The following is an 18174-nucleotide window of genomic DNA, read 5'->3' as shown; positions in this document are numbered from 1 at the left end:
ATCCAAAATATGGACACTTGTTTGATAATCTTTACTATCTGGACTAAGCCACCTTGTGCTCCAGGATATTGTGATAGACATTTTTCACTCCTTCCTAATGTTTTATAGAACAAATGATTAACCAAGAAAAAGCCGTCAGATTAATCAGTGACAAAAATAATCTTTACATGCATCCTACAGTAACCTATTGTTGGAGAATGTGGCGACTGGTGAGCTGCACTTAACAGATAAACATCACATGAGCGCCTGTTTGATCAAACATCATATCAGAGACGGCCTGTAGATCGTGTTGTTGTGTCTCACCTCTATATAATAGTCCAATGGTTGAGCCATCAGCGACTTCATAGTCCTCTCCAGGTTGTTGCCCATATCCTGAATAAACTTAGCAACTGAAAAAGAAAAAGGAGTGTGTTTTAACTGTCAATACACAAGTTCAACAGGCTTCAGTGTTTGCACAGCTCATCAAACACTGCTCGAGTGTTTCTGTGCTGTAATATATTTGAAATTTTGCCATTTGAGAGTTTATAAAATAAAATGGACACTAACTACCCAAGCCAGTCAGGGTAGCTTGTCAGCAGTGTGTGTGAAACGCAGTGTGAGTGTATCTTACACTCTGTGAAGATGAGGTGCAGGGCTGTGAAGCACGCGTGCACGTGGCCGATCTGCAGGACGCGATGGCGAATAGCAGGTTCTCCTGTTCGCTCCAACCAGTGTAAGGCATCCTCCAAAACCTCTGGGGAACGCTAGAGGTACAGAAAATAAATAAATAATAATCACACTCAGGTGATCAGCTAACTCTGCTGACTCATTGACATGATGATGTTTATTCATGAAGTTTTGTTGCTTGGAAAAACGATTCACTTGTTCACTTTTTTTAAATTACTTAACATTTTTATAGATGGAGGAACACTGGAAGTTTCTAGGGAAGTTTTCTCTCCTGATACTTCAAGCACTTGGGAACAACTATCGATCGACTGATGGACACTACTGGCTCATCTGGTCTAATGTTTCAAAATAAGAGCAGCCGAGGAGGAGATATACGTTTTGTTTAGATAATAGACAGTACACGCGCTAGCTAGCAATCACTTACCAAGTTAAACATGTTACTTATCCAGAAAACATGCTTTGTTTGTTCCTTTTTCGTCTGCAACAGAGAACAAACAGGACATTTAGATCAAAAAGCAAAAAAAATAAATAGAGTGTTATACATCTGAGATAAGCTGCATACTCTCACTGTGTGTTTTCGTGCATTATTATACCTAAAACCCTGACATTATTTATGTGAGAGGAAAGATAATTCTGCTTCAACTACAGTATCTTTACTGATCCTTGTATTAACTGATTGTAGCAACAAAAAAAAATCTTTGCTTTATTTGGTTCATTAAAAACATTTTTTAAAGTTCAAATTTACGTATATAGCCTAAATGATTTATCTGATTATTGAGCAAAACGTCAGCCACATTCTGAACACAAATAAACTCTACGGCTTCTAAATTAAGCTACAGTCAACGTAAGTAACAGCGTTTACAACAAAGTGGTATTGTGTTATATACTTTGCCCAACAGTGAATAAAACTAAACAGGACGACTTGTGTCATCGTGTGTTTCAGACGTAGTGGAAACCCAAACAAAGGCTGCTATTTTGTAAATACCCAAGGTCCTACTTAAGTTCCTCCTTCCATGGTTAAAAGCACTTTTGAACTGAACTACTAAAGACGTCAACTCACAGTTCCTTTCTCCAAGGCTCTGAGGATTGCTTCCAGTGTTTCTATCCTGTGCAGCTGCTTCAGACTTATGTCGCCGCTGCAACTAGAAGGAGGGAGTAACAAAACCCTTTAATGGTCTAAACACTGAAGACTGAAATTAAAAGACGCTCAGATCCCCGTCATAAAATACTTACCTTGAGTCTATCAGACCTATCTGTAAAGCCCAGCTGGCCGTGATGTTGGTGTCTTCGCGCTGCAGCAGAATGGGAAGCCAGAAGGCACAAATTTTCATCCGCTGTCCAGCTTCTCTTCTGGTGTTCATGGAGATACGACACCATCGTTCGAAAACCTCGTCTAAAAACACAAAGAAATCCTCTTAGATTCACACACCTGAGAGCAGCACAGAGGATTTAACCTCACAGTTTTGAAAATATTGCAACCAAATGGCGAGTAACAGCCAGCTAGAGATGCTCCATTTTAAACCCATTATTTTCTCTTTTGTGTTTCAATAAGTAAAATTTGATTATTGAATTTCACAGCATTTATTTATCTATTTTTGACCATTAAAATACAGGTACAAATATTACTGGATAGTGATGTGTGATCTAGTCACGTCTGATAACAATTTCCCTTTATTCTACTGCTGTATTCCATAAAACAGCCGTGAATATTAATATGAATCAATGCTGGTTTGGTGTATAAACACGTTTTATTTGTTTTAAATTAGACACACACAATTCTCTGATTTTCTTGGTGTATTAAATGTCCCTTACCTGATGGACGGAGGGCGACTATTGTGTCATTTCCCTGATATGCCAGAAGCCTCTGAGGGAAATAAAAACAGCTTATCAGTGATGTGCAGAAATAAAAAAAACATGGCTCTTATTTTGATTCATGGTAAATAACTCACACCACCCATCCGATATCTGACTTCCTCCCAGTCAACACTGTAGTCAGAATCAGAGTCCAAATCCGACATTTTGTCCAAGTCTGTAAGAAAATTTGCAAAAATTATTCAAATGCATTTTACAAAACGTGCTGTAGCGCAGTGGCTTTGAATGTGCCGGCTGTTGACTTTAACAAATGTCCTCCTGTGACCCTGGATGTGCAGAAACTTAAAACCTGTTCAGCAAACACTGTCACGGTGTTATTGTAATGCAGCGGTTTAATGCGCTTTAATTTGAAAAGTCAACACTCTCCACCAACATCTCCATGAGACCGAAATGATAGAACATAACCTTTCACCTTCAAAACTATTTAGTGATGTTTTTATTTCTATCTGCTGCACTCAGGTCTCTCAGTGAGTCTACTTTATTAAATAATGGTTGAATGTATAATGAGGGGATATACAGTGGAGACATGGAGCAGATGGAGTTACACAGATTTGGAAAGGAGCACTGAGGCTGTTCTGGAGGCTCGTGGTGGCCCGACTCCACTCTAAGACACTTCATTTAGGTTTTTCCGTTAATTTGTCGACACATTCCCGTCTGTATCTGGCTGTTTTTCATGCACCATAATCCACACATAATCTGCCGCAGTGTTATCAAAACGGGTCTGAACACACCTTCCTCACACAGTATAATGACAAAGCAGAAAACAATACATGTGTGTGTGAGAGTGTATCTTACATTGATGTGTGTGCAATAAACTATATCATCTCCAATTACCTTTACAAAGTCTGACAAAGACCAAGATATTTTATTACTGCCCAGTTTTCAGGTAAATGCTGGTAACCTACAAAGTGATTTCCCTAGGATGAATTTATTTGATAGGCAAATGTGATGCCAAACACATGGTGATGATTACAGAGGAAACAGAAAAACACCTCACTTCCTTGAAATGTATTCCAAACAATAAACCCCTCTCTTACACTTTTATAACACGCATTTCCTCCACGTAGGTCATTTCTTTTAGCTTCCTAATCTAAGTTGTTTTCTCAGCTGAGGCAATCTTCCTCTCAGCTATGTTGTAATTAACTACTATTATAATGTACTGATGCCTGTTTGAGCAACAATGAATAAAATACATGCACAATTAACCTAATAATTCGGATAATTGTCTGGTGTTCCTGATACTTGACGATACCTATTGTCCTACTACATGTGGGTGTGGTTACAGAGAAAGATACTAAACTAGTTTGGCTGCGTCTCAGTGGCATCAGTCACCCTGGAAGGATCGAGAGAGCTAACGTTAGCCAACATGTTACTAATGATATTTAACTACATTTTCTCCAAAAGTCGAGGACATTATGAAGAAGCGTGACTGCAAACAGTGCAGCAACACCGCGAGTTATTGTTGGAGTAAACCCGTTTGAGGTTTCTTCTACAAAACGAAATTAAACTGGGTACTTAGAGGAGTTGGTGAGGAGAAAATCTCTCGGGGAATTTAGCTAACGCCCCTTTTTCACTAGGATGTTAGCTTGTTAGCCTTTTTGCTAGCCCAGCTACGTATGTTAGCGCAATTAAAATCACACGAATAGTTCGCTTACATGCGTGGAAAACGACACCAAAATGTCGTGTGGTGGAAGTTTATCGTTATTTCAGATGTTTTATCACAACGTGAAGTGTTTTAATGGCTATTAGTTGACGCTACGACACTTTTCTTCCTACTTTTAGCGCAACGCTGCCAACCGTGAAACAAACCTGCAGCTCAACGTATCTGAATGTTAACAGCTGGAAAACAGATGAAAAGTGGATTAGTGTGGGAGAAGTCTTACCTTGTGATAAATATCCTAACAGTAGCGTTGGCTCGTCCTGCTCATGTTAGTTTGCGGAAGTTAAAACTGAGGCGGAGGCACGCAGCGCCGCGTGTCACCAAACAATCGTTCTTCTTCTACTAAAAAAATACGGCAGGCTGCAGGCGGACAGCGCCCCCCGCGGTCAGTCAGTCACCTGCTGGCTTAAATTCACATGATCTTCATTTCAGCAGCGGTGGGTGAAACATTCAGGTGATTTCCATGAGTAGAAGTAGTGATATCACAGTAAAACAAGTCTATAAGTAAAAATCCTGCACTTTAAATCGTGCCTAAGTAGAAGTGGGCTGCAAAAGTATAACAAAATATGCATAAAGTAGCAAAACATTCAAGATTGTTCTGCTGGGAGCACTGTTATAAAAGAATACATGTATAAAGAAATAACATAAACGTATATAAAGCTCTATATGTAGAGTAAATTAATATAATAAACAGAATATTATGTTAGGAAGTATGTTTATTCTATATTATATCATGTTTATTCTATATCGTCAAATACTAATATGGTGAAAACATTGTTTGTGTTCTCACACAACCTGGAAACGACCATGTGAGTGAACTCAAAGGCTGGACTGTTGTGTGAACGCTTGTTTTCAACCACAGCAGTACACAAGAGGAAAAGGATGCTACATTTGGAGGCCAGTGTTGTAGTTTTTACTCCATTACATTTATCTAACAACATTGATCACACGTTACTTTGCAGATTCAAATAAAACAACAAACAAATCCTGACAATGAACACTATAGTAAAATAAGTCCAAGGTGTTATTAAATTATAATGTATTATTATGTATTAAACATCTAAAGCAGCTGAAATTAGCTTCACCTTTATGCAATGGGCCATTCTGCAAACTCTGATTGTGATAATACTTTTATTATTTTACTGAAGAACACTATTCTACACTATAATATTGGTATGTTTAAGACATAGTGAAGATCCATACCTGACAACTGATCTACTGTGTGTGTGTGTGTGTGTGTGTGTGTGTGTGTGTGTGTGTACCTGTGACTGTTACAGTGTTTTACCACTAGAGGACTCTACCACTATATTTTTACATTTTAAGAGGGATATGTTTACATGAATAGTTGTCTTTTAAAGAAATCCTTCTATTATCCAAGATAAATGTTCTCTGCAAATGATTTATTTGTATTAACGTAACAAAAAGGCTCATATTACAGCAAGGGCAAATTAACTGAATGAATATATGAATGTTTATCAGGTATTTTCTGTATTTACAGAGTACCAGTTCTGTTATATCTCATTAGGGCAGCAGAGTTTCTCCTCAGTAGCGCGAAGTCGTCCCTCTGCCTCAGCAGGCTGTAGAAAGCTTTCTCGGGGTACGTGAAGAAGTTTCTGTTGCGCTCCAGGTCCTGAGCGTTGATAATACGAGTCACCAGAGCTTGTTGTATGGCTGGAGACTCACAGGGGTGATGCTGCACCTTGTGGCTCACGTTCCTCAACGGCTCGATAACCAACAGACCCAGAAGGCCGTCTTCCTCATCTCTGCCAGATCCAGCAGAATCACTGAGTGACTCTCTGTTAATCACACCTACAGTGGATTTATTGCTTTCTTTTGACACATTAAGTCCAAAGTCCTCACTGGATCCATTTGTTTTACTTCTTCTAATATCAGCAGTTGAATTAGGTGCTGCAGTGTCATTAAACTTATCAGTTGAGTTACTCGGACTAACCAGGCTTGCATTAAAAAGGCAATTGCTTGAGCAGGTCTGGTTGGTTATTCTAAATGTGTTATTTTGTCCTGGTCCAGTGGCGGTCCTGGTTCTGGGTTCTCCTGGTCCCGGAGCTCCAGTCTCCTGAATGTGTCTGTGCAGATAGGCTGTGTAGCCCCGAACCAGGTGACTGAACCCGGACTTATAAGACAGAAGCAGTGACTCAATAGATCCTACCGGCACAGACTTCAGACGAGCCTGGTGGAACAAGAATAATTGGATGATTCAGCAGCTCATGATTTATATCCAGTGTCAGCAATGCAGGAAGTGTGTGTGGATGAGTGTAGAGTTTGCTCCCATCACATGCCTGCAGTTAATATTTGCCCTTTCATTCACTACCAGTCTTTCCCAAACCTTAAAGGGTAGCTGAAGTGATTTTAAAAGGGGCTGTTTTGCTGCTGTCAGGATCAGATTGTTATTTTGAGTGTCTGATGACATTATGGAGAGGATTCTTACAGAGACATTTTCCTTTTTGTAGTTAAAAGCCACCAGACTCCATTGACAAAAACATTCATTCTAACTTCGCAGACGTGGGGGTTGTTAGTCTTGGTGTTGTGACTGTGGTGTGTTGTGACGGATCTGAATTATCTCTTCCTCTTTTCAATCTATGAAAGCTGACAAAAAATATTTTGTGCATTTATTCTAACCCTTTTGCAGGAAAAAACATTTTCTAGGCTCACTTTTCAGAGTATTTGTTGTTGTAATTCTCTATTTTAAATAGGACTGGCTGCGTTTAATAAATATACCTAAAACAAAAACAGAAACTTGTCCTGGCAACCTGTTCTGAAGTCAAACTATTTAGATCAGATCTAGAAAATGGATCATTTTTTTCTCACTGGCCTCTCAGGGCCTCCACAGAGCAGATATTTAAACTGCAGCAGACATGAAAACGTGCACTTTGTTTGGTTTCTTTGTCTGTCCTGACCTGGTGAATTCTGATGTGTAGGTGAACTGCGGCTCCTGCCAGCCACTGCTGCATGGACACCGTACTCATCCTCTTCTTCGTGGTCATCCTCTCATAATGATCAATCAGCTCAAGTTTCAGCAGGTTGTCGTAGAGCTCTGTCGTCTCAGCCATCATCTCCTGGTTGTTGGCGATGCCCGGGATCAGGCGGAGGTACCTGTGGATAATCCAGCCGATTCTGGAAGAGCTGCTGATACCAAAAATCCTCTTAGCCTGGGATCTTTGAGCCGGCATGTCCCCATCTGCTGATCCTTGTGCTCGGACCTGGAGGGACAACAGGACATTTCTGTGTGTCAGTTCTTTTTGCAGTGTCTCGCTCTGTTATAGAATAGAAAGACCCAGTGGCTGGAGAGTCAAGCCTGTGAAACCAAACCTGTGAGAGATTTTAGCAGCAAGCTTTGGTGTTAAATTATACATCAACTGTGCCAGTACAATGAATGTGTTAGTCTGTCTCCTGTACAACAGATGTCCTACATAACTGGGTGGATGATCAAGATGAAATAATGAGAAATGTGCTTTAGGAAGAGCAAGAGCAGAAAGAACTAGCTGCTCCGTGAGGCTGTACTTTGACATAGAGATGTTAAAGAGCTAAATGCTAACAGCTATAATGCTAATCACCTTTACCATCTTAGTTTAAGTTTAGTTTTACCTCAAATAACAGCCGAGGCTGATGGGAATGTCAATAATTTTGCAGGTATTTGGTAAAAGTATTGGACACATTGACATGATGGTGCTAGATGTAAAGTTAAGGGATTAACGCAGTTCACCACAAACGTCTGCATCAGTCGGTCGACTGAGTTCAAGTTCAGCGAGTTCACAACCACACAAGTTAATCTGCTGGTGGCGCTAGAAGAATCAGGGTGATCAATAGTCCTCTAAAACAACCCTAAAAACTAAAAGTAGGTGTGAAAAAGCATTTTATTTATATAATTCTGAACTTAAATCTTAATTTAACAAACATGAAAAACAAAATAAACATTAATAAAAAAAACACTAAACTCTGATCAATCTGTTGGGGATCATTATTGTCTCGACCACATTTCGTGGCAATCCATCCAATAATCGTCAAGAGATTCGCCAACACCCTGCAGAGGATTTAGTATTTAACAACACCATACAGACAAAGGAGGAGACCACACCCAAATGTTTCACCTACTTGTTGGGCGACCTGGTCAAAAAGCATGGACAGAGCCAGAGCAACGACCCCTACACCCCCACAGGTGACCCTGCTGCTGCCCCCCAGCTCTCCGGTCAAGTGGAGTCTGAACGCACCCCGCTGCTCGCTGCTCATGCTCCTCTGGAGGAAGGCGTACTGATGCTGCAGGGCCGCAGAGGAGTCCAGCGACAGGAAGGTGGTGAGGACGGGATCCAAGGAGATATCAGGGACGATGCTGGCGTCCCGGGCCACGGAGAACAGCTCCTGGACGGTGGTCTGAGAAGGAAGACACAAAGTGCGACCCATCAGGATCATGGCTTCGGCTGTCGTTCTGCCTGAGCGGTGTGTGATGGTGTGTGTGCAGCAGGTCTGCTGCTTATCTGTGTTTTTGACCCTCTGTGTGTTTATTTACCCCAGTCAGAACAAAATTATCAGCATGAACAGCACATAGACAGACCCGTGACCCATTTACTCAAATGAAACAAGGATTACACACACACACAAGCACATAACAGCTAAAGTTAAAGGTCCCATATTATGCAAAATTAACTTTTTAATCATTTTATCCCCAATCAAGTTAGTGGAGTTACGTCCAGGAACTTTTTTGGCTTCATGCACCACTGAGCTACTTTCACAAGAATGAACGGAGCCCCTCCTCCAACGTTGTATCCAGTTCTCTTCATCCATCCATGCTTCTGCAGGCCGACTGTCCCCGTCCACTACAAACCTCCAGAATCCACCTCGCTGTCCACCATTGTTTTTTTTTTGTTTACTCACAAACGCCAACCAGCTCCCTGATGCACGTTGAAGACGAGAACAAAGCTCGGGGATTGTTCTGAAAAATAATGATTTGTGAACATTAAACCACATAAACTCCAAAAACAAGTATGAGCTTGACAATTAGCAGAATGTGGGACCTTTAACATGTGTTTGTTTGCTGCTCTTATCACAAACCATTTCATTTGTTCCGAGTGAAATGACTGAATAAGTTTATTACAGCCCTTTGACAGCCTCAGACACCAGATTTTTGTTGTTTTTGTTTCTATTTATTGATTTCTGTTGGGCTGTAATGAGAATTGTAATCAGTATAACAAAACATGCTCCTGAAACAAGTCGCAGACCCGCCTTTAATTCATGTACAGCCTCTTTTAGCTGTTACAGGCTTAAAATCTCATCAAGTTGACCCACAGACGTGAAACGTGAATTTATTGGTCATGTCTTCTTTGTCATACTCCGCTCTTTTTTTTTTTTTTTTTATCTCTCCTGCCAAAGGTTGAAAGTGCAGGACTTATTTGAAGTGTGTGTCCCATGTAAAATCAATAATTCAGAGTTTTTTGCTGATGTTTTGTCAGCTTAGAAGAAGAACAAAAGGCGAAAATGTAAACAAAAATCACTGCCAGAGCAACCTTGTAATTGCAGTAGTGAAGTACAAAATAGCATGAGAAGAGTACAGTGCAATACTTGAATACATTTTTTTTTTTACCACATTTAGGCTTATTAGATCAATTACAAAACATAAATGAGCACTAAAGCAGTCAAAATGTGCCTAACAACGAAACACCATGTCTTAAAGTGCAGCAGCAACTCTTCAAATCAATAAATTATAGATTACAGATAATTTATCAGGAAATAAAATGTCTGATAGTTTTCGTTCTTGGTCATGTGACACATTGCTACGTTACGTCACGAACTACTCCTTGAAAATTAGCCGCCAATGCGGAAGTAAGTAGATTTGAAGGTTTGGAGCAGCAAACACACGCGATTAAATCGATTCATCCGAACAACAATCCAAGTCCCACTTTGAGATGATAAATCAAAACACACCTTTGTAACCACCGTGTAATCAATCGGTCGTTGGACTTCCGTGTTGTCGTCACGACTACGTTGTTGTCCGGACCTTGTGCGCCTCGTCCTCTCACAAAGCACAGCCGAAGGAGAAGAAGAGGAAGAGGAGGAGGAGGAGGAGGTCTGATCCGTGAAAATAAGAATAGGTGAGTACCAAAGCAGCGCCGTAGACATGTGGATGTTTAAGTCAAACCCAAAGGAGAAGACTGAGCATCTATTTCATGTGCTAACGTACTGACGTGTGCCTGATTAAAGGAAAAACCCGGAATTAGTGATGGTTTGTGAGGGCCAGATGCCTCCACACAGGGCAGGACGACTCCCTGCACGGTTCATAAAGTGTAAAAAGTGCTTGAATTATGCCGCATGACCTTCACAGTCAACCACACCTTAAGTGAAAGGGAGATTCAGGCTAAGCAGGGCTCTCCGCCACCATCAACACAGCACAACATGAGGAGTAAGAATCTGGTTCATTGATACTCTATAAGGAGCTGATCTGGAGGCTATCACACCTTACCCATACCTAACACACCTGTAACCTGCTCTGCATCCCGATCAAGGCCCCAGAGGAATGCATTTACTAAAATACTGCACTTAAGTACAACATTTGAGGTACTTTTACCTTCTGCATTCATCTGACAGCAGTAGTTACTTTATTAAGTCAGACTTTTGCACAACACACATGCAAGATAAGATAAGATATTACTTTAGTCAGCCTGAGGGGAACTGACATGCAGCAGCTGCAGTTTAAAGTAGGAAAGACCGCTAATGTAAAGAAAATATAAAAGTACAGATTATCATTAAGGTGCAAAAACCAAATGTACAAATACTGGACATTTAAACAAGTTAGATATGATAAAATAAGTATAAAGTGGGGAGCAGTAAGGTGCAGCAAAGACCATGAAATGAACAGATTAACGCTGAGGTGAAATTATACACGATTATAAAGAGTTTATAGACTATGAAGCTTTGTTAAATTGAATGAAACATTTCATGGTTTCAGATTTTCTGCATTTATTTCACATATTTCATCATTTGAATGCATTTTTAATAATGTAGAGGTTTGGACTGTTGGTTGGACAGAACGAGCGTTGTGAAGGAGCCATTTTGGGCTCTGGGTCGGCATTTCTCACTATTTACAGAATTTGTACAAACCAAACAATCAGTGTATTGATGCAGAGTACATTTGACTGATTATAACATATTTTTTACTTATACCAGAGTATTTTTACACTGTGATATTGGTACTTCTACTAAAGTAAAGGATCTGAATACTTCCTTCATCACAGTAGTAGTAGTTTAGTAGTGATATTACCTAAGTTTGATGTATGTTGATTATTTGCACACTTGCTGGGTAATAACCTAAAACGTGGCTCTATTTTAATGTATAGTTTTACTACATTAAGCACTCAACTGATTTCAAAACACTTCCTGGAATGCTATTCAGTCTTTTTTACCACATTGCTACGTACGACAGCAATAACAATAATGTAAAATGATAAGAACACATTGAAATTAGACAAATATTCCCAACAGTAACAGCCTGACAGCGAAACAATGTCCTGAAACTCACGTCGAGTGCCCCTTTAACTACCTGCTGATAAAGTTTCTCTGACTAACGTGTTTGCAAACCGTAGTTTCATCTCCAGCAGATATATGAGAATTCACATGGGGACTGTGTGTCTAGTACCTGATCGACATGCATTAGGGCGTATTAAGCGTAATAACTTAGATATGTAGCAGGCAGCAGCGTGGAGACGAGTACAGCAGCGCATACAAATACACAAATGAATCCATAAGTGATGAATAAATTTTTCCAGGTTGTCCGGCATCATGAGTCAGCGGACGGAGCGACGGGGTATACATGTGGACCAATCGGACCTGCTGTGCAAAAAGGGATGTGGTTACTATGGCAACGCAGCATGGCAGGGCCTGTGCTCCAAGTGCTGGCGGGAGGAGTACCAGCGCGTGCGGCAGAAACAGATCCAGGACGACTGGGCGCTGGCAGAAAAGTGAGGCCTTCTGCGGCAAAGACACCACACACCTTCGCTGCCTGGGTACCTCTCCGCTGCGTTCGGTATAATTCCCCACTGATTGCTGGTGTTCTGTCAAATGTCTTTGGCTCCAGGTTGCAGCGAGAGGAGGAGGCAGCGTATGCCAGCAGTCACGGAGCGCAGACGCAGCCCCACTCCCAGTCCGCAGCTCCACCACAACCACACCCGGGACACGCCTCGCTAGGGCCCTTCTCCAAGTTTGAGGAGAAGAAGACCAACGAGAAGACACGGAAAGTGACCACCGTTAAGAAGTTCTTCAGCCCTTCATCCCGCACCGCTCCCAAGAAAGGTACGACGTTTAGAGCCACATACAGCAGCCTGAAATATTTTATCCATGTTTGTTAAAACAAAAATAAAACTGGTCAAAGCAAGAATAAAATCAGGAGGATTAATAGCAGATAAGTTATTAAGCATATGTCTTTTTAAGTGGACAAATAGCAATCATTAAGCAGAATTAATCATGAAACTGCTGGAGTCTTAACAGTATATGACAATAAAGAACTAAAGAACAAAACAGAGGGATGGAGCCAAAATATAACTTTTTCTAAATGTGGTTCTTCCTCAACAGAAACCCCAGAGGGCAAGACGCCCAGCCCGTCCATTAGCCGCCACGCCAGCTTCGACACCGACCAAGTGTCCAAGGATTTTGTGGACTTCTTGAAAAACCTCCAGAAACCCGGCCGGGAGATCCACAAGCAGTGCCGAGCCTTCATTATGAACATGTCGAGCAAGAAGGTCTGATTTTTCATCAAGTGGTATAATAATAATTGTCTTTATAACGACAGATGTTGTGCTTTCATGACCTGATTAATATTCTGGTATGATGCGTCTTGCCAGGACCTGAGTGCTGACGAGCTGACGGAGTGCGTTCAGGATTTCTACCAGGGCATGGCTGACCGCCTGATGAGCCACTTTAAAGGTTCAACAACTATCCTGAGAGTGTAGAAACCACTTCATAGCAGCACAAGCAGGATTTTAGGTGTCACTATATTAATATATCTCTAACTAACAATAGTCTGATGAATCTTTGCTCGCCAGGCTCTTCAGACTCGGTGGAGCAGGTGATGGACCAGGTGGAAAAGTACATAATGACTCGTCTGTATAAGAGCGTGTTCTGTCCAGAAACCACTGATGATGAGAAGAAGGACCTGGCCACACAGACGAGGATAAGGTGGGCCTCCCTGCATTCAAAACAGGCAGCGATGCTTCTATAGTAACAATATGAAGTGGAACAATACATGTATTCAGACTGGATACAATTACATTTTGTTTACAACCGGAGTTTGCTGGTTGTAGTTTTGTGGTTAGTGGAAGCGTGAGTGATTACACAATAGACTTTTTTACCAGTGTTTTCTTTACATATAACTGCACAGTTACAGCTGATGTGTTCTTGTCTCCCAGTGGGGAAAAGAGACTAACAAAAGAAGTGTACGTTACATAATATGTGTTGCAGAGCCTTACACTGGGTGACCATCCAGATGCTCTGTGTGTCTATGGATGAAGAAATCCCTGAAGTCTCTGAGAATGTGGTCAAAGCGATAACAGGTCAGTGAGTGCTTGAACCTGCAGCGTGTTTTTCTGCTAATCTGCTCTGTAAAGCAAATCTTTTAAATTCTCCTACCGAACTACTACTGAACACAAGAGCCACGGACTTTGAACTACGACTCACATTGCTGTCAATGCAATCTTATCTTTTAATGCTTATCTAACTTACAAACATGAACACACGTCTTGTCCTGCACCTTAGCTTATTGAACAAGCCACCAAACAATCATTCCCCGGGGGGAAGTGCATTGCTAACATCAGTTTGCAGGCCAGCTAGCTAATTATCTGCTTAGCTGGAGCACATTAAACTGCATGTAAATGTACCTGCAAGTGTCACTTGGGTAGCAAAGCCACAGCGAAGGTTTGTTCCCTTTGTCTCTCGTTCCCCTGCCGGTGCTCAGCCTGCCAGCTGCTGCCAGTCAAACAAGACATCGACACATTCCTCCAGTCGGCTGAAATGAAAACACTTCTCTCTTCCTTTTAACGATACAAATATATTGATAATAAAGGAGAAAAACAAACCTACAAATTAAAAAATAAAGGTAACTAAACTTACATTTAAATTGGGGAGACTGAGTCACTTCCTGGTGTGTAAGTGGTCAGGACAGACGCTGCACGGTGAATATAAAGTGTTCTTTAAGTGCTGGATCATCTGTAAATGGTAAATGGAGACTTCACTGACTGTTAATAACTTTAGAGCAGAACAAAGTGCAGCACAATGTCTCACACACACCCCACTACTGGGGTGGAAGCAGAAATCTCAGAGACAGATAACAAGATAAAACTAAAACTAAAATATCCGCATGGCTAGATACCATGAGAGGGAAGCCAGTAATTTCATTACCAATTAATCCACCAATTGGTCTTCAGTTCTATTAACTGTATATTGTAGAAATATTAAAAGTAAGAGAAAAATCACTGTCATAGTTTCTGAGAGCCAAAATTAACATCGTCAGATTCCCTGTTTTGCTGACTCACAGTCTGAAACTCAAAGATATTTAATTTACTGTCAAAGCCTTCAAAGGAAACCAGTAAATATTTAAATTTGAGCTGCTGGAACAAGTGAATTTCTGGCACTTAAAAAAAGATGATAATGGGATAAGTTGGTCCTTTCAGCCCCTGACTGTTTGTCTGTCGCAGATATCATTGAGATGGACTCGAAGAGGGTTCCTCGGGACAAACTTGGGTGCATCACACGCTGCAGTAAACACATCTTCAGCGCTATTAGGATCACCAAGAATGAGCCGGCCTCAGCTGACGACTTTCTCCCTGCGCTCATTTACATCGTGCTCAAGGCTAATCCTCCACGACTTCAGTCCAACATCCAGTACATCACCCGCTTCTGCAACCCCAGCAGGCTGATGACCGGCGAGGACGGATACTACTTCACCAACCTGGTCTGGTTTTTCTTCTATCTTCTCCAACTTTAGAGCCACTTTGAGGCTTCTTGGTTGTCCCTCCACAGGTTAACTTTAGCTGTAATATTTAAATGCATCAACCAATATTTACCTACAGTGATAAACACTCACTCCGTCAGCCTGAAAACGTATAATCTTACAATGAGTAATGGGATTTTACGACAAAGTTTAAACAGTTAATGTCAGATTATTTCACATGAGAGAGGTGGCATCACATACTTCTGCAGAATTTTTGATTGTTTATATGTAAAATGTTTATTTAAATCTGTGATTATTGCTTATTTAATCAGGAATATTATTTGTTATTGACAAATACTTCAAGTGAAGAAGATGTGGAGTTTTCAGGGAATTTGAAATAAGAAAATGTGTCCAGGAATTTACTATTTAATTTTTACCAGCCAAAAAAAATTGTCTTTGTTTTTTTGACACTTGATTTTTGTTTGATTAAACAAATAAGGTATAATGTGCTAAATAGTGAGCTTTGGAGGTGCTGGTCGGCAGAATTTGGGCAGCTTCCCTGTTTTCAAGGAATTATTTTAACAGATTTGTGCTTCTGCTCTTTTTTTAGTGCTGTGCAGCAGCTTTTATTGAGAAGTTGGATGCTCAGTCTCTCAACCTTTCCCCAGAGGAATTTGAGCGCTACATGTCCGGCCAAGCCTCACCACGGTTCAACAGCTCAGAGGGCGACTGGCCCCAAACTGGCCCGGCACCCGGCGTGCCGGCCACCAACCCCGTCCTGGCTCAGCTCAATCACAACCTGGAGCTGCTGTCGGGCCTCAGCAGCCGGCAGGAGACGCTGATGGAGGCTGCTCAGAGCCTGCAGGCCGAGCTCAAGTCCTGGCCAGAGGGCGTGCAGCGGGAAGTGAACGACATCCGGGAGAAATACCCTCTGGAGATACTTCCGCGCACAGTTTCTGCCATTGACGCCAACATGGACAATGACAACCTGCCCCCACCCCTCACGCCTCAGGTGTTTGCAGGGTGAGTCTGCAAAGGGAGGAAAAGCGTATCACATACAGCCAGAGCACTCCAGTAACATCCCACATGCTCTAATCTCCTGAATAGTTTGGAGCTTCATCTTACTGAGTTTCTTCTGCACCTTTAACGCCAGTCTTTAAAACAGCAAAGTCAGATAATTTCAATGGAATCGCAGCAATCAGTGGATTTGTTCACGGTTTCAAGGGAAATTGGTACAAATGTCTCATATCAGTGTTTACTTTGGTGAACTTTTACATGCAAATTCGCTCTGAATGATGCTGACTATTAAGGGAACGTAGAGCCAGAGAGTCCAAAGAGGAGGAAGCTAATTTGGCTCATTAGTTTGTTTTACACTACTTTTATTAAAAACCTCTCTGTTGGAGTTTAAACTCACACAAAAGTCATGTTTTAGACACTTTATAGAGTCGATGGTACGAATATGTTTCTTTGATAAACTGCGTCAACTTATTGTCCCATTAGCGACCAAGCTAAAGTTACACAGTAAATAGAAAATAGAAAGATTTTGTGACTGACGATAGCAGCTAGTTCCCGGCCTGCTAGCATATTAGATGTCACTCGCTAGCTAGCTACCATAATTTACCAACAAGCGTGAGAAAAGTCCCACTGTATATATTGTCAGATAAAAACTAGCTAGCTATGCTTTCCTGCAGTATGATATATTTGACTGAAACATTTTGCTAAATTAGATTCATGAATACAACTAGCTAAACGTTACGTGAAGCGCAGGTGATGCTAGCCTGTTTTAGAAGCTAATATTTGTGCTACTTGTGTTAGTTTGATCAATCAGTGTGGCGACTTTATTATCATGCACAGAATCATCATATGAAATGAGCTAATCTTAAACAGCATGTTAGCTGATTAACTTTTAATGTTAGCATTAAGCTTTTCCACACCTTGCTAATGTTAAAATGCTAACGTCTTTATAAAAGACAGAAAATTAAGCTATGACTGCCTTCTAATACATTTCACTTTACAGGTGGCTTTCATGTGTTTTTATATTTAACTTATATTTTTGCACAGACGTTGCGGTACTGTTAGTCAAAGCGGGTCGTTAAGGTGATCAAAGGTTTGGCACAAAGAAATAACCGGTATGAACTTCTGTATTTAAGTGATGTGTTTGTCTTCCTGTTTTGCAAAATTATCAATTTGTTTTTGCTGTGTTTACTATTTGTTTTTTTAATCTAAAGCTGTTGATGTGTCTTTTACGGAGCTGTAATCTGACAAGATCACGTTTTCTCGTTATTGTCAAGAATCAAACATACACTGTCATCAAACTAACTTGAAGAGGTCCTTTAAGTTTGTACTGTGTTTTTAGAATTCACTGTATTTTGGCCGACTTCACCTCTACATACTATATGTAGTATGTATAATGTATTTTAAAGAATGATTTATTTTGTCTTTTTCTGACGTACTGTATAACAGTAGCTGTAAAAACAGCTTGGTGTTGTCTGGTTGCCTGTTGAAACACTGCTGACCTACTACTGATTTTACTTTACTTTACTTTTTGTGTGTGTTCATTCATTGGCTTCAGTATTTTGGGGTTTTTTTTGGTTTGTTTACCATATTTACTTAACTGCAGAGTGAACCAGTGTTTTTAGTGGTTTTAACTAATCCAGATTAAGACGATGATAGCGAGTAAAATGATCCCGATAATTCTCTTAGCTAATTTGGTGCTTTAATGTCAGTTGTTAGATTGATTTTTTGATCTAATCTATATGACGTTATCTGAAAGACCATTGCGTTCCTGTTTTGAAATAATAAAGTCAAAACCATGATAAACTCTCATATAATTGAATTGTGTATCGTTATATATTGATCATATGATTGGACTGGCGACTGGTTAGCATGGCTGCATAGCATGCTGCAGCAATTTCTTTTAAACTGCAGCTGCGCAGTAGTTAATTGACAGGAAACACGAAGAAAACGTGGGAGATGAGAAAAAAAAGTCTCTTTATTAGGATAAACTAATGTCGCAGGTTGTCTTTTCAGTGAAAAAAATATTTGAAAA

The 18174-nt window shown here is 40.7% G+C and overlaps 3 protein-coding genes across 3 annotated transcripts in view; 1 reads left to right on the top strand and 2 right to left on the bottom strand.

The window, feature by feature from the left end:
- The window catches only part of ttc3 (tetratricopeptide repeat domain 3), a 29726-nt gene extending 25238 nt beyond the window's left edge, over nt 1-4488 (bottom strand). Inside the window, exons 1-8 of the mRNA XM_070844206.1 lie at nt 4422-4488; nt 2616-2695; nt 2479-2530; nt 1900-2059; nt 1727-1808; nt 1091-1144; nt 611-743; nt 304-389 (exon numbers count right to left, since the gene is read on the bottom strand). Coding sequence (XP_070700307.1) covers nt 304-389; nt 611-743; nt 1091-1144; nt 1727-1808; nt 1900-2059; nt 2479-2530; nt 2616-2684 — 636 coding nt within the window. The 5' untranslated portion in view covers nt 2685-2695; nt 4422-4488. The remainder of the gene's footprint in view (nt 1-303; nt 390-610; nt 744-1090; nt 1145-1726; nt 1809-1899; nt 2060-2478; nt 2531-2615; nt 2696-4421) is intronic.
- Nucleotides 4489-5690: 1202 nt separating this feature from the next.
- On the bottom strand, nt 5691-8623 carry LOC139213410 (uncharacterized). The gene is made up of 3 exons (XM_070844089.1): nt 8309-8623; nt 7114-7416; nt 5691-6386 (listed from the first exon to the last, which is right to left on the bottom strand). Exons 1-3 carry the CDS (start codon nt 8621-8623, stop codon nt 5691-5693), a joined length of 1314 nt encoding a protein of 437 aa, XP_070700190.1.
- Nucleotides 8624-10239: 1616 nt separating this feature from the next.
- rabgef1 (RAB guanine nucleotide exchange factor (GEF) 1) lies at nt 10240-17893 on the top strand. Its single transcript, XM_070843297.1, has 9 exons — nt 10240-10299; nt 11971-12162; nt 12279-12493; nt 12773-12939; nt 13042-13123; nt 13243-13375; nt 13658-13749; nt 14890-15146; nt 15736-17893. Exons 2-9 carry the CDS (start codon nt 11984-11986, stop codon nt 16150-16152), a joined length of 1542 nt encoding a protein of 513 aa, XP_070699398.1. The 5' UTR covers nt 10240-10299; nt 11971-11983; the 3' UTR covers nt 16153-17893.
- The last annotated feature ends 281 nt before the right edge of the window (nt 17894-18174 follow it).

This window comes from Pempheris klunzingeri, chromosome 14 (genome assembly GCF_042242105.1).
Source record: "Pempheris klunzingeri isolate RE-2024b chromosome 14, fPemKlu1.hap1, whole genome shotgun sequence".
NCBI classification, from domain to species: Eukaryota; Metazoa; Chordata; class Actinopteri; order Acropomatiformes; family Pempheridae; genus Pempheris; species Pempheris klunzingeri.
Note: the sequence above shows the minus strand (reverse complement) of the source record. Positions and strands in the feature narration are given on the sequence as shown.

Coding starts and splice junctions, on each gene's coding strand:
- LOC139213410 (XM_070844089.1), bottom strand. CDS start 8,623: ATGATCCTGATGGGTCGCACTTTGTGTCTTCCTTCTCAGACCACCGTC. Junction 7,417..8,308: donor TTGACCAGGTCGCCCAACAA/GTAGGTGAAACA, acceptor TTGTCCCTCCAG/GTCCGAGCACAAGGATCAGC. Junction 6,387..7,113: donor TACACATCAGAATTCACCAG/GTCAGGACAGAC, acceptor TTGTTCCACCAG/GCTCGTCTGAAGTCTGTGCC.
- rabgef1 (XM_070843297.1), top strand. CDS start 11,984: ATGAGTCAGCGGACGGAGCGACGGGGTATACATGTGGACCAATCGGAC. Junction 12,940..13,041: donor TGAACATGTCGAGCAAGAAG/GTCTGATTTTTC, acceptor GCGTCTTGCCAG/GACCTGAGTGCTGACGAGCT. Junction 13,376..13,657: donor GCCACACAGACGAGGATAAG/GTGGGCCTCCCT, acceptor TATGTGTTGCAG/AGCCTTACACTGGGTGACCA.